We start from the raw sequence: 24,760 nt of genomic DNA on the forward strand, positions 1-24,760 counted from the left end.
ATTCCATAGGGAGACATGTAGAGTTAGAGAGAGTGACAGTATTCCATAGGGAGACATGTAGAGTTAGAGAGAGTGACAGTATTCCATGTAGAGAGACAGTATGTAGGGAGACATTAGAGTTAGAGAGTGACAGTATTTCATAGGGAGACATGTAGAGTTAGAGAGTGACAGTATTCCATAGGGAGACGTGTAGAGTTAGAGAGAGTGACAGTATTTCATAGGGAGACATGTGGAGTTAGAGAGAGTGACATTATTTCATAGGGAGACATGTAGAGTTAGAGAGAGTGACAGTATTTCATAGTGAGACATGTAGAGTTAGAGAGAGTGACAGTATTCCATAGGGAGACATGTAGAGTTAGAGAGAGTGACAGTATTCCATAGGGAGACATGTAGAGTTAGAGAGAGTGACAGTATTCCATAGGGAGACATGTAGTGTTAGAGAGAGTGACAGTATTCCATAGGGAGACATGTAGAGTTAGAGAGTGACAGTATTCCATAGGGAGACATGTAGAGTTAGAGAGTGACAGTATTCCATAGGGAGACATGTAGAGTTAGAGAGTGACAGTATTCCATAGGGAGACATGTAGAGTTAGAGAGAGTGACAGTATTCCATAGGGAGACATGTAGAGTTAGGAGAGTGACAGTATTCCATAGGGAGACATGTAGAGTTAGAGAGAGTGACAGTATTCCATAGGGAGACATGTAGAGTTAGAGAGAGTGACAGTATTCCATAGGGAGACATGTAGAGTTAGAGAGAGTGACAGTATTCCATAGGGAGACATGTAGAGTTAGTTAGAGAGTGACAGTATTCCATAGGGAGACATGTAGAGTTAGAGAGTGACAGTATTCCATAGGGAGACATGTAGAGTTAGAGAGTGACAGTATTCCATAGGGAGACATGTAGAGTTAGAGAGTGACAGTATTCCATAGGGAGACATGTAGAGTTAGAGAGAGTGACAGTATTTCATAGGGAGACATGTAGAGTTAGAGAGAGTGACAGTATTCCATAGGGAGACATGTAGTGTTAGAGAGTGACAGTATTCCATAGGGAGACATGTAGAGTTAGAGAGTAACAGTATTCCATAGGGATTCATGTAGAGTTAGAGAGTGACAGTATTCCATATGGAGACATGTAGAGTTAGAGAGTGACAGTATTCCATAGGGAGACATGTAGAGTTAGAGAGTGACAGTATTCCATAGGGAGACGTGTAGAGTTAGAGAGAGTGACAGTATTTCATAGGGAGACATGTAGAGTTAGAGAGTGACAGTATTCCATAGGGAGACATGTAGAGTTAGAGAGTGACAGTATTTCATAGGGAGACATGTAGAGTTAGAGAGAGTGACATTATTTCATAGGGAGACATGTAGAGTTAGAGAGAGTGACAGTATTTCATAGTGAGACATGTAGAGTTAGAGAGAGTGACAGTATTCCATAGGGAGACATGTAGAGTTAGAGAGAGTGACAGTATTCCATAGGGAGACATGTAGAGTTAGAGAGAGTGACAGTATTCCATAGGGAGACATGTAGAGTTAGAGAGAGTGACAGTATTCCATAGGGAGACATGTAGAGTTAGAGAGTGACAGTATTCCATAGGGAGACATGTAGAGTTAGAGAGTGACAGTATTCCATAGGGAGACATGTAGAGTTAGAGAGAGTGACAGTATTCCATAGGGAGACATGTAGAGTTGGAGAGAGTGACAGTATTCCATAGGGAGACATGTAGAGTTAGAGAGAGTGACAGTATTCCATAGGGAGACATGTAGAGTTAGAGAGTGACAGTATTTCATAGGGAGACATGTAGAGTTAGAGAGTGACAGTATTCCATAGGGAGACATGTAGAGTTAGAGAGAGTGACAGTATTCCATAGGGAGACATGTAGAGTTAGAGAGAGTGACAGTATTCCATAGGGAGACATGTAGAGTTAGAGAGTGACAGTATTCCATAGGGAGACATGTAGAGTTAGAGAGTGACAGTATTCCATAGGGAGACATGTAGAGTTAGAGAGTGACAGTATTTCATAGGGAGACATGTAGAGTTAGAGAGAGTGACAGTATTCCATAGGGAGACATGTAGAGTTAGAGAGTGACAGTATTCCATATGGAGACATGTAGAGTTAGAGAGTGACAGTATTCCATAGGGAGACATGTAGAGTTAGAGAGTGACAGTATTCCATAGGGAGACATGTAGAGTTAGAGAGAGTGACAGTATTTCATAGGGAGACATGTAGAGTTAGAGAGAGTGACATTATTTCATAGGGAGACATGTAGAGTTAGAGAGAGTGACAGTATTTCATAGTGAGACATGTAGAGTTAGAGAGAGTGACAGTATTCCATAGGGAGACATGTAGAGTTAGAGAGTGACAGTATTCCATAGGGAGACATGTAGTTAGAGAGAGTGACAGTATTTCATAGGGAGACATGTAGAGTTAGAGAGAGTGACAGTGACATGTATTTCAGTATAGGGAGACATGTAGAGTTAGAGAGTGACAGTATTTCATAGGGAGACATGTAGAGTTAGAGAGAGTGACAGTATTTCATAGGGAGACATGTAGAGTTAGAGAGTGACAGTATTCCATAGGGAGACATGTAGAGTTAGAGAGTGACAGTATTCCATAGGGAGACATGTAGAGTTAGAGAGTGACAGTATTTCATAGGGAGACATGTAGAGTTAGAGAGAGTGACAGTATTTCATAGGGAGACATGTAGAGTTAGAGAGTGACAGTATTCCATAGGGAGACATGTAGAGTTAGAGAGTGACAGTATTCCATAGGGAGACATGTAGAGTTAGAGAGAGTGACAGTATTCCATAGGGAGACATGTAGAGTTAGAGAGAGTGACAGTATTCCATAGGGAGACATGTAGTGTTAGAGAGTGACAGTATTCCATAGGGAGACATGTAGAGTTAGAGAGTAACAGTATTCCATAGGGATTCATGTAGAGTTAGAGAGTGACAGTATTCCATATGTAGAGTTAGGAGACATGTAGACATGTTAGAGAGTGACAGTATTCCATAGGGAGACATGTAGAGTTAGAGAGAGTGACAGTATTCCATAGGGAGACATGTAGAGTTAGAGAGAGTGACAGTATTTCATAGGGAGACATGTAGAGTTAGAGAGTGACAGTATTCCATAGGGAGACGTGTAGAGTTAGAGAGAGTGACAGTATTTCATAGGGAGACATGTAGAGTTAGAGAGAGTGACATTATTTCATAGGGAGACATGTAGAGTTAGAGAGAGTGACAGTATTTCATAGGGAGACATGTAGAGTTAGAGAGAGTGACAGTATTCCATAGGGAGACATGTAGAGTTAGAGAGAGTGACAGTATTCCATAGGGAGACATGTAGAGTTAGAGAGTGACAGTATTCCATAGGGAGACATGTAGAGTTAGAGAGAGTGACAGTATTCCATAGGGAGACATGTAGAGTTAGAGAGTGACAGTATTCCATAGGGAGACATGTAGAGTTAGAGAGTGACAGTATTCCATAGGGAGACATGTAGAGTTAGAGAGTGACAGTATTCCATAGGGAGACATGTAGAGTTAGAGAGTGACAGTATTCCATAGGGAGACATGTAGAGTTAGAGAGAGTGACAGTATTTCATAGGGAGACATGTAGAGTTAGAGAGAGTGACAGTATTCCATAGGGAGACATGTAGAGTTAGAGAGTGACAGTATTCCATAGGGAGACATGTAGAGTTAGAGAGAGTGACAGTATCCATAGGGAGACATGTAGAGTTAGAGAGAGTGACAGTATTTCATAGGGAGACATGTAGAGTTAGAGAGAGTGACAGTATTCCATAGGGAGACATGTAGAGTTAGAGAGAGTGACAGTATTCCATAGGGAGACATGTAGAGTTAGAGAGTGACAGTATTCCATAGTTAGGAGACATGTAGAGTTAGAGAGTGACAGTATTCCATAGGGAGACATGTAGAGTTGGAGAGAGTGACAGTATTCCATAGGGAGACATGTAGAGTTAGAGAGAGTGACAGTATTCCATAGGGAGACATGTAGAGTTAGAGAGAGTGACAGTATTCCATAGGGAGACATGTAGAGTTAGAGAGTGACAGTATTCCATAGGGAGACATGTAGAGTTAGAGAGAGTGACAGTATTTCATAGGGAGACATGTAGAGTTAGAGAGAGTGACATTATTTCATAGGGAGTCATGTAGAGTTAGAGAGAGTGACATTATTTCATAGGGAGACATGTAGAGTTAGAGAGAGTGACAGTATTTCATAGTGAGACATGTAGAGTTAGAGAGAGTGACAGTATTCCATAGGGAGACATGTAGAGTTAGAGAGTGACAGTATTCCATAGGGAGACATGTAGTTAGAGAGAGTGACAGTATTTCATAGGGAGACATGTAGAGTTAGAGAGAGTGACATTATTTCATAGGGAGACATGTAGAGTTAGAGAGAGTGACAGTATTTCATAGGGAGACATGTAGAGTTAGAGAGTGACAGGACAGTATTTCATAGGGAGACATGTAGAGTTAGAGAGTGACAGTATTCCATAGGGAGACATGTAGAGTTAGAGAGTGACAGTATTCCATAGGGAGACATGTAGAGTTAGAGAGAGTGACATTATTTCATAGGGAGACATGTAGAGTTAGAGAGAGTGACAGTATTTCATAGGGAGACATGTAGAGTTAGAGAGTGACAGTATTCCATAGGGAGACATGTAGAGTTAGAGAGAGTGACAGTATTCCATAGGGAGACATGTAGAGTTAGAGAGAGTGACAGTATTCCATAGGGAGACATGTAGAGTTAGAGAGAGTGACAGTATTCCATAGGGAGACATGTAGAGTTAGAGAGTGACAGTATTCCATAGGGAGACATGTAGAGTTAGAGAGTAACAGTATTCCATAGGGATTCATGTAGAGTTAGAGAGTGACAGTATTCCATAGGGAGACATGTAGAGTTAGAGAGTGACAGTATTCCATAGGGAGACATGTAGAGTTAGAGAGTGACAGTATTCCATAGGGAGACATGTAGAGTTAGAGAGAGTGACAGTATTTCATAGGGAGACATGTAGAGTTAGAGAGTGACAGTATTCCATAGGGAGACATGTAGAGTTAGAGAGTGACAGTATTCCATAGGGAGACATGTAGAGTTAGAGAGAGTGACAGTATTCCATAGGGAGACATGTAGAGTTAGAGAGTGACAGTATTCCATAGGGAGACATGTAGAGTTAGAGACAGTATTCCATAGGGAGACATGTAGAGAGAGTGACAGTATTTCATAGGGAGACATGTAGAGTTAGAGAGAGTGACATTATTTCATAGGGAGACATGTAGAGTTAGAGAGTGACAGTATTACAAAGGGAGACATGTAGAGTTGGAGAGAGTGACAGTATTCCATAGGGAGACATGTAGAGTTAGAGAGTGACAGTATTCCATAGGGAGACATGTAGAGTTAGAGAGAGTGACAGTATTCCATAGGGAGACATGTAGAGTTAGAGAGAGTGACAGTATTCCATAGGGAGACATGTAGAGTTAGAGAGAGTGACAGTATTTCATAGGGAGACATGTAGAGTTAGAGAGAGTGACAGTATTTCATAGGGAGACATGTAGAGTTAGAGAGTGACAGTATTTCATAGGGAGACATGTAGAGTTAGAGAGAGTGACAGTATTTCATAGTGAGACATGTAGAGTTAGAGAGAGTGACAGTATTCCATAGGGAGACATGTAGAGTTAGAGAGTGACAGTATTCCATAGGGAGACATGTAGAGTTAGAGAGAGTGACAGTATTTCATAGGGAGACATGTAGAGTTAGAGAGAGTGACATTATTTCATAGGGAGACATGTAGAGTTAGAGAGAGTGACAGTATTTCATAGGGAGACATGTAGAGTTAGAGAGAGTGACAGTATTTCATAGGGAGACATGTAGAGTTAGAGAGTGACAGTATTCCATAGGGAGACATGTAGAGTTAGAGAGTGACAGTATTCCATAGGGAGACATGTAGAGTTAGAGAGAGTGACATTATTTCATAGGGAGACATGTAGAGTTAGAGAGAGTGACAGTATTCCATAGGGAGACATGTAGAGTTAGAGAGTGACAGTATTCCATAGGGAGACATGTAGAGTTAGAGAGAGTGACAGTATTCCATAGGGAGACATGTAGAGTTAGAGAGAGTGACAGTATTCCATAGGGAGACATGTAGAGTTAGAGAGAGTGACAGTATTCCATAGGGAGACATGTAGAGTTAGAGAGTGACAGTATTCCATAGGGAGACATGTAGAGTTAGAGAGTGACAGTATTCCATAGGGAGACATGTAGAGTTAGAGAGTGACAGTATTCCATAGGGAGACATGTAGAGTTAGAGAGAGTGACAGTATTCCATAGGGAGACATGTAGAGTTAGAGAGTGACAGTATTCCATAGGGAGACGTGTAGAGTTAGAGAGAGTGACAGTATTTCATAGGGAGACATGTAGAGTTAGAGAGTGACAGTATTCCATAGGGAGACGTGTAGAGTTAGAGAGAGTGACAGTATTTCATAGGGAGACATGTAGAGTTAGAGAGAGTGACATTATTTCATAGGGAGACATGTAGAGTTAGAGAGAGTGACAGTATTTCATAGTGAGACATGTAGAGTTAGAGAGAGTGACAGTATTCCATAGGGAGACATGTAGAGTTAGAGAGAGTGACAGTATTCCATAGGGAGACATGTAGAGTTAGAGAGAGTGACAGTATTCCATAGGGAGACATGTAGAGTTAGAGAGAGTGACAGTATTCCATAGGGAGACATGTAGAGTTAGAGAGTGACAGTATTCCATAGGGAGACATGTAGAGTTAGAGAGTGACAGTATTCCATAGGGAGACATGTAGAGTTAGAGAGTGACAGTATTCCATAGGGAGACATGTAGAGTTAGAGAGAGTGACAGTATTCCATAGGGAGACATGTAGAGTTAGAGAGAGTGACAGTATTTCATAGGGAGACATGTAGAGTTAGAGAGAGTGACAGTATTCCATAGGGAGACATGTAGAGTTAGAGAGTGACAGTATTCCATAGGGAGACATGTAGAGTTAGAGAGTGACAGTATTCCATAGGGAGACATGTAGAGTTAGAGAGTGACAGTATTTCATAGGGAGACATGTAGAGTTAGAGAGAGTGACAGTATTCCATAGGGAGACATGTAGAGTTAGAGAGTGACAGTATTCCATAGGGAGACATGTAGAGTTAGAGAGTGACAGTATTCCATAGGGAGACATGTAGAGTTAGAGAGTGACAGTATTCCATAGGGAGACATGTAGAGTTAGAGAGAGTGACAGTATTCCATAGGGAGACATGTAGAGTTAGAGAGAGTGACAGTATTCCATAGGGAGACGTGTAGAGTTAGAGAGAGTGACAGTATTTCATAGGGAGACATGTAGAGTTAGAGAGAGTGACAGTATTTCATAGGGAGACATGTAGAGTTAGAGAGTGACAGTATTTCATAGTGAGACATGTAGAGTTAGAGAGAGTGACAGTATTTCATAGGGAGACATGTAGAGTTAGAGAGAGAGTGACATTATTTCATAGGGAGACATGTAGAGTTAGAGAGAGTGACAGTATTTCATAGTGAGACATGTAGAGTTAGAGAGAGTGACAGTATTCCATAGGGAGACATGTAGAGTTAGAGAGTGACAGTATTCCATAGGGAGACATGTAGAGTTAGAGAGAGTGACAGTATTTCATAGGGAGACATGTAGAGTTAGAGAGAGTGACATTATTTCATAGGGAGACATGTAGAGTTAGAGAGAGTGACAGTATTTCATAGGGAGACATGTAGAGTTAGAGAGTGACAGTATTTCATAGGGAGACATGTAGAGTTAGAGAGTGACAGTATTCCATAGGGAGACATGTAGAGTTAGAGAGTGACAGTATTCCATAGGGAGACATGTAGAGTTAGAGAGAGTGACATTATTTCATAGGGAGACATGTAGAGTTAGAGAGAGTGACAGTATTTCATAGGGAGACATGTAGAGTTAGAGAGTGACAGTATTCCATAGGGAGACATGTAGAGTTAGAGAGTGACAGTATTCCATAGGGAGACATGTAGAGTTAGAGAGAGTGACAGTATTCCATAGGGAGACATGTAGAGTTAGAGAGAGTGACAGTATTCCATAGGGAGACATGTAGTGTTAGAGAGAGTGACAGTATTCCATAGGGAGACATGTAGAGTTAGAGAGTGACAGTATTCCATAGGGAGACATGTAGAGTTAGAGAGTAACAGTATTCCATAGGGATTCATGTAGAGTTAGAGAGTGACAGTATTCCATAGGGAGACATGTAGAGTTAGAGAGTGACAGTATTCCATAGGGAGACATGTAGAGTTAGAGAGTGACAGTATTCCATAGGGAGACGTGTAGAGTTAGAGAGAGTGACAGTATTTCATAGGGAGACATGTAGAGTTAGAGAGTGACAGTATTCCATAGGGAGACGTGTAGAGTTAGAGAGAGTGACAGTATTTCATAGTGAGACATGTAGAGTTAGAGAGAGTGACAGTATTCCATAAGGAGACATGTAGAGTTAGAGAGTGACAGTATTCCATAGGGAGACATGTAGTTAGAGAGAGTGACAGTATTTCATAGGGAGACATGTAGAGTTAGAGAGAGTGACATTATTTCATAGGGAGACATGTAGAGTTAGAGAGTGACAGTATTTCATAGGGAGACATGTAGAGTTAGAGAGTGACAGTATTCCATAGGGAGACATGTAGAGTTAGAGAGTGACAGTATTCCATAGGGAGACATGTAGAGTTAGAGAGAGTGACAGTATTTCATAGGGAGACATGTAGAGTTAGAGAGAGTGACAGTATTCCATAGGGAGACATGTAGAGTTGGAGAGAGTGACAGTATTCCATAGGGAGACATGTAGAGTTAGAGAGTGACAGTATTCCATAGGGAGACATGTAGAGTTAGAGAGTGACAGTATTCCATAGGGAGACATGAAGAGTTAGAGAGAGTGACAGTATTCCATAGGGAAACATGTAGAGTTAGAGAGTGACAGTATTCCATTAGGGAGACATGTAGAGTTAGAGAGAGTGACAGTATTCCATAGGGAGACATGTAGAGTTAGAGAGTGACAGTATTCCATAGGGAGACATGTAGAGTTAGAGAGTGACAGTATTCCATAGGGAGACATGAAGAGTTAGAGAGAGTGACAGTATTCCATAGGGAGACATGTAGAGTTAGAGAGAGTGACAGTATTCCATAGGGAGACATGTAGTGTTAGAGAGAGTGACAGTATTCCATAGGGAGACATGTAGAGTTAGAGAGTGACAGTATTCCATAGGGAGACATGTAGAGTTAGAGAGTGACAGTATTCCATAGGGAGACATGTAGAGTTAGAGAGTGACAGTATTCCATAGGGAGACATGTAGAGTTAGAGAGTGACAGTATTCCATAGGGAGACATGTAGAGTTAGAGAGTGACAGTATTCCATAGGGAGGCATGTAGAGTTAGAGAGTGACAGTATTCCATAGGGAGACATGTAGAGTTAGAGAGAGTGACAGTATTTCATAGGGAGACATGTAGAGTTAGAGAGAGTGACATTATTTCATAGGGAGACATGTAGAGTTAGAGAGAGTGACAGTATTTCATAGGGAGACATGTAGAGTTAGAGAGAGTGACAGTATTTCATAGGGAGACATGTAGAGTTAGAGAGTGACAGTATTCCATAGGGAGACATGTAGAGTTAGAGAGTGACATTATTTCATAGGGAGACATGTAGAGTTAGAGAGAGTGACAGTATTTCATAGGGAGACATGTAGAGTTAGAGAGAGTGACAGTATTCCATAGGGAGACATGTAGAGTTGGAGAGAGTGACAGTATTCCATAGGGAGACATGTAGAGTTAGAGAGTGACAGTATTCCATAGGGAGACATGTAGAGTTAGAGAGTGACAGTATGCCATAGGGAGACATGAAGAGTTAGAGAGAGTGACAGTATTCCATAGGGAAACATGTAGAGTTAGAGAGTGACAGTATTCCATAGGGAGACATGTAGAGTTAGAGAGAGTGACAGTATTCCATAGGGAGACATGTAGAGTTAGAGAGTGACAGTATTCCATAGGGAGACATGTAGAGTTAGAGAGTGACAGTATTCCATAGGGAGACATGAAGAGTTAGAGAGAGTGACAGTATTCCATAGGGAGACATGTAGAGTTAGAGAGAGTGACAGTATTCCATAGGGAGACATGTAGTGTTAGAGAGAGTGACAGTATTCCATAGGGAGACATGTAGAGTTAGAGAGTGACAGTATTCCATAGGGAGACATGTAGAGTTAGAGAGTGACAGTATTCCATAGGGAGACATGTAGAGTTAGAGAGTGACAGTATTCCATAGGGAGACATGTAGAGTTAGAGAGTGACAGTATTCCATAGGGAGACATGTAGAGTTAGAGAGTGACAGTATTCCATAGGGAGACATGTAGAGTTAGAGAGAGTGACAGTATTCCATAGGGAGACATGTAGAGTTAGAGAGAGTGACAGTATTTCATAGGGAGACATGTAGAGTTAGAGAGAGTGACATTATTTCATAGGGAGACATGTAGAGTTAGAGAGAGTGACAGTATTTCATAGGGAGACATGTAGAGTTAGAGAGAGTGACAGTATTTCATAGGGAGACATGTAGAGTTAGAGAGTGACAGTATTCCATAGGGAGACATGTAGAGTTAGAGAGAGTGACATTATTTCATAGGGAGACATGTAGAGTTAGAGAGAGTGACAGTATTTCATAGGGAGACATGTAGAGTTAGAGAGAGTGACAGTATTCCATAGGGAGACATGTAGAGTTGGAGAGAGTGACAGTATTCCATAGGGAGACATGTAGAGTTAGAGAGTGACAGTATTCCATAGGGAGACATGTAGAGTTAGAGAGTGACAGTATTCCATAGGGAGACATGAAGAGTTAGAGAGAGTGACAGTATTCCATAGGGAAACATGTAGAGTTAGAGAGTGACAGTATTCCATTAGGGAGACATGTAGAGTTAGAGAGAGTGACAGTATTCCATAGGGAGACATGTAGAGTTAGAGAGTGACAGTATTCCATAGGGAGACATGTAGAGTTAGAGAGTGACAGTATTCCATAGGGAGACATGAAGAGTTAGAGAGTGACAGTATTCCATAGGGAGACATGTAGAGTTAGAGAGAGTGACAGTATTCCATAGGAGACATGTAGTGTTAGAGAGAGTGACAGTATTCCATAGGGAGACATGTAGAGTTAGAGAGTGACAGTATTCCATAGGGAGACATGTAGAGTTAGAGAGTGACAGTATTCCATAGGGAGACATGTAGAGTTAGAGAGTGACAGTATTCCATAGGGAGACATGTAGAGTTAGAGAGTGACAGTATTCCATAGGGAGACATGTAGAGTTAGAGAGTGACAGTATTCCATAGGGAGGCATGTAGAGTTAGAGAGTGACAGTATTCCATAGGGAGACATGTAGAGTTAGAGAGAGTGACAGTATTTCATAGGGAGACATGTAGAGTTAGAGAGAGTGACATTATTTCATAGGGAGACATGTAGAGTTAGAGAGTGACAGTATTTCATAGGGAGACATGTAGAGTTAGAGAGAGTGACAGTATTTCATAGGGAGACATGTAGAGTTAGAGAGTGACAGTATTCCATAGGGAGACATGTAGAGTTAGAGAGAGTGACATTATTTCATAGGGAGACATGTAGAGTTAGAGAGAGTGACAGTATTTCATAGGGAGACATGTAGAGTTAGAGAGAGTGACAGTATTCCATAGGGAGACATGTAGAGTTGGAGAGAGTGACAGTATTCCATAGGGAGACATGTAGAGATAGAGAGTGACAGTATTCCATAGGGAGACATGTAGAGTTAGAGAGTGACAGTATGCCATAGGGAGACGTGTAGAGTTAGAGAGAGTGACAGTATTTCATAGGGAAACATGTAGAGTTAGAGAGTGACAGTATTCCATTAGGGAGACATGTAGAGTTAGAGAGAGTGACAGTATTTCATAGGGAGACATGTAGAGTTAGAGAGTGACAGTATTCCATAGGGAGACATGAAGAGTTAGAGAGAGTGACAGTATTCCATAGGGAAACATGTAGAGTTAGAGAGTGACAGTATTCCATAGTGAGACATGTCAAGTTGGAAATAGTGACATTATTTCAGCCTCAGATTTTAAGTAACCTTGACAATTAAAGTTTAGCCCAGACACGCATGCACACACGACACACACACACACACACACACACACACACACACACACACACACACACACACACACACACACACACACACACACACACACACACACACACACACACACACACACACACACACACACACACACACAGGAATTGACAGCACCGGGTAATGTTATCACCAAATCTCCATTCATTAACATGTTCAGCCCCCAAAAGATCTCACATCTGTTCTGTTGATAGGATCTCTGATAATGAAATACTTCATTACCACACACTTCACACACATCAAACCCCAGTTTGCCATTACACTGCCCACCAAGACTTCCCAGCAGTTCAGAATAACAGCGATGTGAAGCAGTACCTCCACCACTATACACTGGGGAATTCATCAGCAATCACCAATTTCCCTTTCAATAGCACACCTGTTACAGCCATCTGTAAAATGAGAGTTGTCATAGGACAGCTTCGCCATAATTGAAGACATTGTGCAGCTGGAGGCAGAGCCACAGAGCCAGGCCTATATTTGGACAACCTCTGTGACTTGCTTTGATTAGCAAACTGGAAAACTGGAAATGACCTTATTGACATTGACACATTGAATTGCCTCATCATGCCACACTATCAATCTAAACCTGTTTTTGCCATGTTCTCTCTCTCTCTCTCTCTCTCTCTCTCTCTCCTCATCCTTATCCAGTCACTGGTTCAACACACATTTTGCCTAATTAATTTAAAAAAAGCATCAACAATGTGATTTTTTAAAATTAACTCTGCAACTTGTCCAACTTGTCCAAAACATTGACAGCAGATACATATTGACAACGCTGTTATAATCTGAAGCACTTAATAGGGCCACGAGATGTACTGTGATAGATTACATAAAATCCTTGAAAGATACCAACATTCTGGTAGTTTACTGGTAAACCTTCAACGTTTCCAGTAATATACCCTCCCTTTGACAAGATGATATAGCTTTTTATGTTTAAAAATTCAGATGTATTTACTTCCTTTGCATCAATGCAAACATGATCTTCCATTCATTCGACAGTCCATCCAGTTTTGAGTCAAAGCCAGTGGGTTGAACATGTTTTATATGTTCTGCTCAACATGAAAGCATGTTGTTAACAGACAGCTGTTAGACAACTTTTATTGCATGTTTTCGTGAAATCACAACGTGATTTGATTCAACAGCCGTTAGCTGTTCTCAGTCAGTTATTTTTAGCTGAGCGGGCTCTGAGTGGTGTCCTCACCCAGAGTTGTATTAGTCATTAATGGCCCATGGCTCTGGTCTTTATCAAATAGACTGAGAGTGGGGACGCCGCCACACCAGAGGCTCACCCGGTGGCTCTACATCAATGATTCTTTCTCTCTCTCTGTCTCTCTCCCTCCCTCACTCCCTCCGTCTTCTCTCTCTCTGTCTCTCTCCCTCCCTCACTCCCTCCGTCTTCTCTCTCTCTTTTCTCTCCTTCTCACCTCTTCTTATTATCTTCTTATCATGGGTAACAGGTCCTTCAAAAATGGTTGTTGTTTAGTACATACTTCAGTACAGACTCTGACATGCCTATAAAGTGGTATGTTTATGTGCATTTACCACTAGTCGACAGTATGCTCTGTTCAGTGTGTTCTGATTGATTTCATATTTTTTTCACAGTATGCCTCTACCATACTGTCGCCATCGGATGAAAACCTCATCTCCAAAACAGACACTTTTCAGGAAATTAGATTAAAAGACCACATTTTTCCATTAACGAACATACAATTCCAAAACTTCAAAAGCTACAGTATTTTGAGTAAACGTTTTTGGTCAAATAGTCATGAAATGTTCAGAGTACATTGAGGGGTTACTGCTTTCATATAGCCTACGTGTCACACCCTGACCATAGTTTATTTGTATGTTTCTATGTTTTGGTTGGTCAGGGTGTGATCTGAGTGGGCATTCTATGTTGGATGTCTTGTTTGTCTATTTCTATGTCTGTCCTGATATGGTTCTCAATCAGAGGCTGGTGTTAGTCATTGTCTCAGATTGGGAACCATATTTAGGTAGCCTGGGTTTCACTGTGTGTTGGTGGGTGATTGTTCCTGTCTCTGTGTTTGTTGCACCAGATACGGCTGTTTCGGTTTTTCCATGTTTGTTGTTTTGTATTGTTCGTGTTTCATCTTCATTAAAGATGATTAAATACTAACCACGCTGCATTTTGGTCCGATCCTTGTTCCACCTCTTCGTCAGAGAAGGAGTTAGAAGAAACTCGTTACACTACGTCTGTATTTTTGGCAAAAGTGGAGTTAGGAGGTTTTCATCCAACAGCGACGATACATTCTACCACATGATACACCTATGATTCAAGTGAACAATGGCAATCATATTTATATATATATTTATATATATATATATTATATTAGTCAATAAGAGACTTCTCATTCCACTTCTCCCCCAGAAAAATCAAGACCAATTACTTCATAGTATCGCTGGCCTTTGCAGACCTGATGGTGTCGGTGCTGGTGATGCCGTTTGGTGCCATCGAGCTGATCCACCAGAACTGGATTTATGGAGAAACCTTCTGCCTGGTCCGAACATCTCTAGATGTTCTGTTAACAACAGCCTCCATATTACACCTGTGTTGCATAGCCTTGGACAGGTAAGCACCACTGCTGAACACCTGGCTTGGAAAGATACTTCCAGTCAACATGTAGTCAGTAGATATAGTATTTCATACTAACACTATCAACACATTTTAACATGCTATTTAATTAACTGATTTATGATGGCACTTCCTGTAATTGACTTTACCAAGATGCCGAGGGCTACTGTATGAGACCAGCTTTATGATAACATAATACATCTGCTGGGCTCACATCAGAACACCCAATGCATCAGCTCTCCCACCAGACCAGTGTGTTCTTGGTCTTGCCTTGCTGCAAAAGATGAAATTGTAGTGTTATTCAATGATGTGGATGGAGAGCAACACTTGTGCAGAGTGTGTAAGTAGCACTAGTAACTGACTGGCTGCAGTGTGGAGAGACACAATGTGCCATAAATGAAATGATTTACATGTCATTTCCTCTGTAGTGAAGACCCTCTTTAATTATCATCCTTATTGTCCACATTAAAATGATTAATGAGTCTGATGATGAATGGGAAATGAAGAGAGAATGCTTTTAAAGAATTACAGGAATAATATGCATTAAAATATTAATCAATGCATTAATATGTGTTGTAAAAAGCTGCTGGGAAAATCCTGGTTTTGCGTAAAATGGTGGATAACATGTCAGCGTAATATCTGCATGGTCAATCTGACGCCTGCATTGGCCGTGCAGCATTTACAGTGAGAGGGCCTTTGTAGTCAGGGCATTCATACTCATTGTGCTTCAAGGACCAGTGCAGACCTGTTGAGCAGAGCTGTTGTGAAGGAAGGAATTTGTCAAGGAAGTGAATTTGTGTTTATACAGGACATCCCGCCCCCACCTACTTTCAACCAATCATGTCAATGCGAAGCTATACAGAGCCTTCCACATTGTTACAAAATTTGTGTGGACGCGGCGATGTGGTACAGAGCTTAAGTTGGCCTCTGCATGCCTCCGGAGGCTCCACAATTGATCACACCCTCCATATGGAGCCTCTGACCACACCTCTGAATCAAGCATAAATGGGCTTTTCAGGATTCTAACCATACACAACTATAGGATGCATGACTTCCACTGCATTGCAGAGTAGCTAGTTCGTTCAAAGTGCTTTCCATGCTGAGCTAAGTATTGGTGAATTCTATCAACAGAGGGGGCCGGTTTACGGCAACTGAGCTCTGAGTGCAGCGATAGATAGGATTGCGTCACTCCGTCCCCTGCAGTTATTATTATGAAAGCAATGTTACAATAATAATGGTTCTTACCGGGGTCATAGGGCCAGACAGTAGGACGGAGAGAGAAAGAGAGGGAGAGAGAGAAAAGGAGAGGATTTAGCCTTTTCCTCTCTCTCTCCCTCTCTCATTTTTTTCTCTCTCTCCACCTCTCTTAGCCCAGAGAAGAGAAGTGTTTTAAGTTTAAACCACTGACAGCTCTTCATTAATGTTAGTGGAGGATGGAATTTTGCCGTCCACATATTTTTGGGAGAGCCACACCATTCCCTAGAGACGACACCATTCCCTAGAGACGACACCATTCCCTAGAGACGACACCATTCCCTAGAGACGACACCATTCCCTAGAGATATGAGTGTATATGAAATATAATTGTGTTTAAGGTGAAAATTGGATTTTATTATTTACGAATGAATGGTGAGATGTTCCATTTATTCATTGTTTTGTTCCTCAATCCTCAGTGAAGGGAAGTACGTTTTCCTCCAGTGTGTGGATTAATAGTTGCGTGCGTCAGGCACTAGAAGTTCCAGTAAGCTACGACCGCTAGCAGACAGTTATTACAATCATGAATCTTGCAGGAGGCTCATTTTTGGCTTTTTCACAACCCATTTACCATTCCAAGTGTTTACAATGAGGAAGAAACATGCAACAAAAATGGTCTCTCGCCTGCCAGTCCTTTGGGCAGTCAGTTAGTGCATAAAACAATTTGAGCTATGTCAATGGTGTAAAACATGGACTGCCCTGAATCCAAGTGGCTCTGTCATCTCATATTTCTAATCTGCCCCTCAACTTTAAATGTTCAAATTCTATTCGTCGGTGTTGTAGAAAGTGTGGTGTGTTTACTGTAGGTTGGAGTCATTGTGGTGTTCTCCAAACGGTCTTCTTGTCCTTCTTGTTGTGTTTTTTTTTAATAGGAATTTCAATGAGCCACCAAATGATTTTGGGTCTTGCAGTTGAATAGTAGATGAACTGATGTTATCAGTTCACACATCCCTGCTCTCTGTGCTTCCCTGTATACTATTAGTCTCGCATTTTTGCACATGCTCAGACAGCCATACTCTTTCTAGAACAGTGGCGATCGTGCATAAAGATGGCAAAATTCAGATATGATGTCATTGTTTTACCGCTATCCACTGACTGCGTGCAACATGCTTCAATGTGCCAGTAAATCAGCACAAGCTACTTTTACATTTTTTTCAAATTGCCAGCTTCTTGGAGCTAGAATTGGGATCATGTATACTGTGCTAATGCCAATAATGCCAAAAGAGTAACGGAGAGCAATGTATAATACAGCAAACTTAGCAAAACCAGGAATTTGTGGTAAGTACAGTACATGGTGGCTGCTATCGTAATGCAGAAGAAGAATCAGTCATTTCCAGGGATTGGCCGTGTAACATTACTTTTTGAACATGCAAATTGTATTGTTCCTCCTAAAAACCAATATACCTTGTACTTTATTATCGATATGTCGTCTTTCTGGTACCACATATTACTGTGACAGTAAGGCCTTGACATTGGCCAAGAGAAAGAAAGAGAAAAGCCTCAGGACATACAGCCATTCATTTGTCTCTGAGGGAATACAAACTTAAAGGATTCAAAATAGCTACAGTGAGGGCTACACTCCTATAAAAAAAGGGTTCCAAAAGAGTTCTTCGGCTGTCCCCATAGGGGAACCCTTTTTGGTTCCAGGTAGAACCCTTTTTCCCCCCCGAGATAGCACCTTTTATCTAAGAGTATAAAAAGGCTGATGTGCGTTCTTAATGGAGATGTCTTCCAGTAAATCCTGTATCTCTGTACAGATAAATAGAAAGGCAGTACTGGTTTGCTAAGAGTGGTGGATTTAAAAAGGGAAAGAATGCGCAGTGACCCTGAATGGACAATCTGTTTTTCATAAAACAGGGTTGAAATAAAGTGTTCGTAGACGTTTTGGTCTCTGCTCTTACAGCACAGATGTCTGCTTTTCATTTGCCTTCAGGTTAACATCTCCATAATGTACATTTGTGCGGTGCCAGCAGAACTTGGAATTTAGTTTTACACAAGTTCCTATAATGCCCCCCCCCCCCACCCCCCACTGGGCACAGACGTCAGTTCAACGTCTAGTTTTGATTTACATTTGGTTGAGTTGTGAATTCAATGTAAATTGGATTTAGGTTAAAAGTTGGGTGAAAGAAATACTAAATGCCTTTACGTTGATGACTTTTTGCAAATCCTTTCAGTTAATTCAACATCATCACATAGATTTGGGGGGTTGAAATGATGTCTAAATAATGTTGATTCAACCAGTTTTTGTCCAGCGGGCCTTTTCCAGCGTAAGACCAGAAGGAACATTTCAAATGAACGATGGATTGTTAAAACTCTTAAATCCGATTTACTAACAGCAGAATTCTGGATCACATGGAATTGAAGTTTTAGTACCTGGTTTGTTGATCCATCTGTTTTCCATTGAGGCTCTGTTGTAAGTAGTTATTGGTGGCCAAAGTTAGCTTAATAAGCCAGGTGAACAGATGTAGAAGGTTGGCCTGGTGTCAACAAACCACACGGCTTCTGGCCTTCTGACAGACAGCCTCGGTTTTGGCTAGGTGAGACAAGAAGTGGCGCAGTGCACGTACACAACCATGCTCCATCTAACCTAGACTCACAAACATGTTATTAATGAAGTCATGCTGTTTCAGAGCCATAATACACTCATTACTCAAGCAATACAGGGCAGGCTCACAAGATATCATCGTCTTCTGAGTACAAAACTGATGGAAGATGCCTCTCTGGCCTGGCACTATTTTCTTTCTAATGTGTCAGCTTTTTGCAGCAGTCTGACCGATCAGGTGCTCTCCTTATTTATTGATGTTGTTAACAGTTGGTGGCTCCAGTTCAGTTGACCTGCAATGAAATATGAAATGCCCTCACTAACATCTCTCTGAGTCATGAAGGGTGACAGCGAGAGTAAGCATAGTAGTGCCCTGAAGACATGGTGGGCTGTGGTGCTGTGGCATAGTGATACAGACTGCAATGGGCTGCAGTGGGCTGTGGTACAGTGATACAGGGTGCAATGGGGTGTGGTACAGTGATACAGACTGCAATGGGCTGTGATACAGTGATATGGGCTGCAATGGGCTGCAATGGGCTGCAATAGGCTGTGGTACAGTGATACAGGGCGCAATGGGCTGTGGTACAGTGATACAGGGTGCAATGGGCTGTGGTACAGTGATACAGGGTGCAATGGGCTGCAATAGGCTGTGGTACAGTGATACAGGATGCAATGGGCTGTGGTACAGTGATACAGCATGCAATGGGCTGCAATGGGCTGCAATAGGCTGTGGTACAGTAATACAGACTGCAATGGGCTGCAATAGGCTGTGGTACAGTGATACAGACTGCAATGGGCTGTGGTACAGTGATACAAACTACAATGGGCTGCAATAGGCTGTGGTACAGTGATACAGGCTGCAATAGCTGTGGTACAGTGATACAGACTACAATGGGCTGCAATGGGCTGCAATAGGCTGTGGTACAGTGATACAGGCTGCAATAGGCTGTGGTACAGTGATACAGACTACAATGGGCTGCAATGGGCTGCAATAGGCTGTGGTACAGTGATACAGGCTGCAATAGCTGTGGTACAGTGATACAGACTGCAACGGGATGAAATGGGTGGCAATAGGATGTGGTACAGTGATACAGACTGCAATGGGCTGCAATAGGCTGTGGTACAGTGATACAGACTGCAATGGGCTGCAATAGGCTGTGGTACAGTGATACAGACTGCAATGGGCTGCAATAGGCTGTGGTACAGTGATACAGGCTGCAATGGGCTGCAATAGGCTGTGGTACAGTGATACAGACTGCAATGGGCTGCAATAGGCTGTGGTACAGTGATACAGACTGCAATGGGCTGCAATAGGCTGTGGTACAGTGATACAGACTGCAATGGGCTGCAATAGGCTGTGGTACAGTGATACAGACTGCAATGGGCTGCAATAGCTGTGGTACAGTGATACAGACTACAATGGGCTGCAATGGGCTGCAATGGGCTGCAATGGGCTGCAATGGGCTGCAATGGGCTGCAATGGGCTGTGGTACAGTGATACAGGCTGCAATAGGCTGTGGTACAGTGATACAGACTACAATGGGCTGCAATGGGCTGCAATGGGCTGCAATGGGCTGCAATGGGCTGCAATGGGCTGCAATGGGCTGCAATGGGCTGCAATGGGCTGCAATGGGCTGCAATGGGCTGCAATGGGCTGCAATAGGCTGTGGTACAGTGATACAGGCTGCAATAGCTGTGGTACAGTGATAGACTGCAACGGGATGAAATGGGTGGCAATAGGCTGTGGTACAGTGATACAGACTGCAATGGGCTGCAATAGGCTGTGGTACAGTGATACAGACTGCAATGGGCTGCAATAGGCTGTGGTACAGTGATACAGGCTGCAATGGGCTGCAATAGGCTGTGGTACAGTGATACAGGCTGCAATGGGCTGCAATAGGCTGTGGTACAGTGATACAGACTGCAATGGGCTGCAATAGGCTGTGGTACAGTGATACAGACTGCAATGGGCTGCAATAGGCTGTGGTACAGTAATACAGACTGTAATGGGCTGCAATGGGCTGCAATAGGCTGTGGTACAGTGATACAGGCTGCAATGGGTGGCAATAGGCTGTGTTACAGTGATACAGACTGCAATGGGTGGCAATAGGCTGTGGTACAGTGATACAGACTGCAATGGGCTGCAATAGGCTGTGGTACAGTGATACAGACTGCAATGGGTGGCAATAGGCTGTGGTACAGTGATACAGACTACAATGGGCTGCAATGGGCTGCAATAGGCTGTGGTACAGTGATACAGACTGCAATGGGCTGCAATAGGCTGTGGTACAGTGATGCAGACTGCAATGGGCTGCAATTGCCTGTGGTACAGTGATACAGACTGCAATGGGCTGCAATTGGCAGTGATACAGACCGCAATGGGCTGCAATGGGCTGCAATTGCCTGTGGTACAGTGATACAGGCTGCAATGGGCTGCAATTGCCTGTGGTACAGTGATACAGGCTGCAATGGGTGGCAATAGGCTTCTTTCTAATGTGTCAGCTTTTTGCAGCAGTCTGACCGATCAGGTGCTCTCCTTATTTATTGATGTTGTTAACAGTTGGTGGCTCCAGTTCAGTTGACCTGCAATGAAATATGAAATGCCCTCACTAACATCTCTCTGAGTCATGAAGGGTGACAGCGAGAGTAAGCATAGTAGTGCCCTGAAGACATGGTGGGCTGTGGTGCTGTGGCATAGTGATACAGACTGCAATGGGCTGCTGTGGTACAGTGATACAGGGTGCAATGGGCTGCAATGGGCTGCAATGGGCTGCAATAGGCTGTGGTACAGTGATACAGGGTGCAATGGGCTGTGGTACAGTGATACAGGGTGCAATGGGCTGTGGTACAGTGATAGACTGCAATGGGCTGTGGTACAGTGATACAGTGATATAGGCTGCAATGGGCTGCAATGGGCTGCAATAGGCTGTGGTACAGTGATACAGGGCGCAATGGGCTGTGGTACAGTGATACAGGGTGCAATGGGCTGTGGTACAGTGATACAGGATGCAATGGGCTGCAATAGGCTGTGGTACAGTGATACAGGATGCAATGGGCTGCAATGGGCTGTGGTACAGTGATACAGCATGCAATGGGCTGCAATGGGCTGTGGTACAGTGATACAGCATGCAATGGGCTGCAATGGGCTTCAATGGGCTGCAATAGGCTGTGGTACAGTGATACAGACTGCAATGGGCTGCAATAGGCTGTGGTACAGTGATACAGACTGCAATGGGCTGTGGTACAGTGATACAGGCTGCAATAGGCTGTGGTACAGTGATACAGACTACAATGGGCTGCAATGGGCTGCAATAGGCTGTGGTACAGTGATACAGGCTGCAATGGGCTGCAATAGCTGTGGTACAGTGATACAGACTGCAATGGGCTGCAATAGCTGTGGTACAGTGATACAGGCTGCAATGGGCTGCAATAGCTGTGGTACAGTGATACAGACTGCAATGGGATGAAATGGGTGGCAATGGGCTGTGGTACAGTGATACAGACTGCAATGGGCTGTGGTACAGTGATACAGGCTACAATAGGCTGTGGTACAGTGATAGACTACAATGGGCTGCAATAGGCTGTGGTACAGTGATACAGGCTGCAATAGGCTGTGGTACAGTGATACAGACTGCAATGGGCTGAATTGGGCTGCAATAGGCTATGGTACAGTGATAGATTGCAATGGGCTGCAATAGGCTGTGGTACAGTGATACAGACTGCAATGGGTGGCAATAGGCTGTGGTACAGTGATACAGGCTGCAATGGGCTGCAATGGGCTGCAATAGGCTGTGGTACAGTGATACAGACTGCAATGGGCTGCAATAGGCTGTGGTACAGTGATACAGACTGCAATGGGTGGCAATAGGCTTTGGTACAGTGATACAGACTGCAATGGGCTGCAATAGGCTGTGGTACAGTGATACAGGCTGCAATTTGCTGCAATAGGCTGTGGTAGAGTGATACAGGCTGCAATGGGCTGCAATGGGCTGCAATGGGCTGCAATGGGCTGCAATGGGCTGCAATGGGCTGCAATGGGCTGCAATGGGCTGCGGTACAGTGATACAGGCTGCAATGGGCTGCAATAGGCTGTGGTACAGTGATACAGACTGCAATGGGCTGCAATTAGCAGTGATACAGACTGCAATGGGCTGCAATGGGCTGCAATTTGCAGTGATACAGACTGCAATGGGCTGCAATGGGCTGCAATTGCCTGTGGTACAGTGATACAGACTGCAATGGGCTGCAATGGGCTGTGGTACAGTGATACAGGCTGCAATGGGCTGCAATTGGCTGTGGTACAGTGATAGAGACTGCAATGGGTTGCAATTGGCTGTGGTACAGTGATACAGACTGCAATGGGCTGCAATTGCCTGTGGTACAGTGATACAGACTGCAATGGGCTGTGGTACAGTGATACAGGCTGCAATGGGCTGCAATTGGCTGTGGTACAGTGATAGATACTGCAATGGGTTGCAATTGGCTGTGGTACAGTGATACAGACTGCAATGGGCTGTAATTGCCTGTGGTACAGTGATACAGGCTGCAATGGGCTGCAATAGGCTGTGGTAGAGTGATACAGACTGCAATAGGCTGCAATTGCCTGTGGTACAGTGATACAGACTGCAATGGGCTGCAATAGCCTGTGGTTCAGTGATACAGGCTGCAATAGGCTGTGGTACGGTGATACGGGCTGCAATGGGTGGCAATAGGCTGTGGTACAGTGATACAGACTGCAAAGGGCTGCAATGGGTGGCAATAGGCTGTGGTACAGTGATACAGGGTGCAATGGGCTGCAATAGGCTGTGGTACAGTGATACAGGGTGCAATGGGCTGCAATTGGCTGCAATAGGCTGTGGTACAGTGATACAGACTGCAATGGGCTGCAATAGGCTGTGGTACAGTGATACAGACTGCAATGGGCTGCAATAGGCTGTGGTACAGTGATACAGACTGCAATGGGCTGCAATAGGCTGTGGTACAGTGATACAGACTGCAATGGGCTGCAATAGGCTGTGGTTCAGTGATACAGGCTGCAATAGGCTGTGGTACGGTGATACGGGCTGCAATGGGTGGCAATAGGCTGTGGTACAGTGATACAGACTGCAAAGGGCTGCAATGGGTGGCAATAGGCTGTGGTACAGTGATACAGGGTGCAATGGGCTGCAATAGGCTGTGGTACAGTGATACAGGGTGCAATGGGCTGCAATTGGCTGCAATAGGCTGTGGTACAGTGATACAGACTGCAATGGGCTGCAATAGGCTGTGGTACAGTGATACAGACTGCAATGGGCTGCAATAGGCTGTGGTACAGTGATACAGACTGCAATGGGCTGCAATAGGCTGTGGTACAGTGATACAGGCTGCAATGGGCTGCAATAGGCTGTGGTAGAGTGATACAGGCTGCAATGGGCTGCAATGGGCTGCAATGGGCTGCAATGGGCTGCAATGGGCTGCAATGGGCTGCAATGGGCTGCAATGGGCTGCAATGGGCTGCAATGGGCTGCAATGGGCTGCAATGGGCTGCAATGGGCTGCAATGGGCTGCAATGGGCTGCAATGGGCTGCAATGGGCTGCAATAGGCTGTGGTACAGGCTGCAATGGGCTGCAATGGGCTGCAATGGGCTGCAATGGGCTGCAATGGGCTGCAATGGGCTGCAATGGGCTGCAATGGGCTGCAATGGGCTGCAATGGGCTGCAATGGGCTGCAATGGGCTGCAATGGGCTGCAATGGGCTGCAATAGGCTGTGGTACAGTGATACAGGCTGCAATGGGCTGCAATAGGCTGTGGTACAGTGATACAGACTGCAATGGGCTGCAATAGGCTGTGTTACAGTGATACAGACTGCAATGGGCTGCAATGGGTGGCAATAGGCTGTGGTACAGTGATACAGACTGCAATGGGCTGCAATGGGCGGCAATAGGCTGTGGTACAGTGATACAGGCTGCAATGGGCTACAGTAGGCAGCCCCTTTCTTGCCATGAGAAATCACGGTGTGTGGAACCCATGCCAGGAATGTAACACCGAGGCCAGGGGAAAGCGACTACATTGGGATGTCCATTCTGGAAGAGTGGGAAAGTAGTCTTCTTCCTTTGACAACGACCATAGGAGTTGACAAGACAGAACTGATCTGAGACCAGGCTATGCAGAGAGGGAGAGGTTTACCACTTTAT

The 24,760-nt window shown here is 43.7% G+C and overlaps 1 protein-coding gene across 3 annotated transcripts in view; it reads left to right on the top strand.

The window, feature by feature from the left end:
- Positions 1 to 24,760, top strand: part of LOC135545704 (5-hydroxytryptamine receptor 4-like) — a 179,121-nt gene that overhangs the window by 90,442 nt on the left and 63,919 nt on the right. For 2 of the 3 annotated variants that reach the window (XR_010456492.1, XM_064973509.1), the window contains exon 4: positions 14,587 to 14,787. Coding sequence is in view for 2 of the 3 variants with exons in the window: in XM_064973509.1 (XP_064829581.1) it covers positions 14,587 to 14,787 (201 nt within the window). In the remaining variant the exon portion in view is untranslated. The remainder of the gene's footprint in view (positions 1 to 14,586; positions 14,788 to 24,760) is intronic. The other variant, XM_064973510.1, reaches the window with a different exon arrangement.

This window comes from Oncorhynchus masou, chromosome 9 (assembly GCF_036934945.1).
Source record: "Oncorhynchus masou masou isolate Uvic2021 chromosome 9, UVic_Omas_1.1, whole genome shotgun sequence".
Classification (NCBI taxonomy): domain Eukaryota; kingdom Metazoa; phylum Chordata; class Actinopteri; order Salmoniformes; family Salmonidae; genus Oncorhynchus; species Oncorhynchus masou.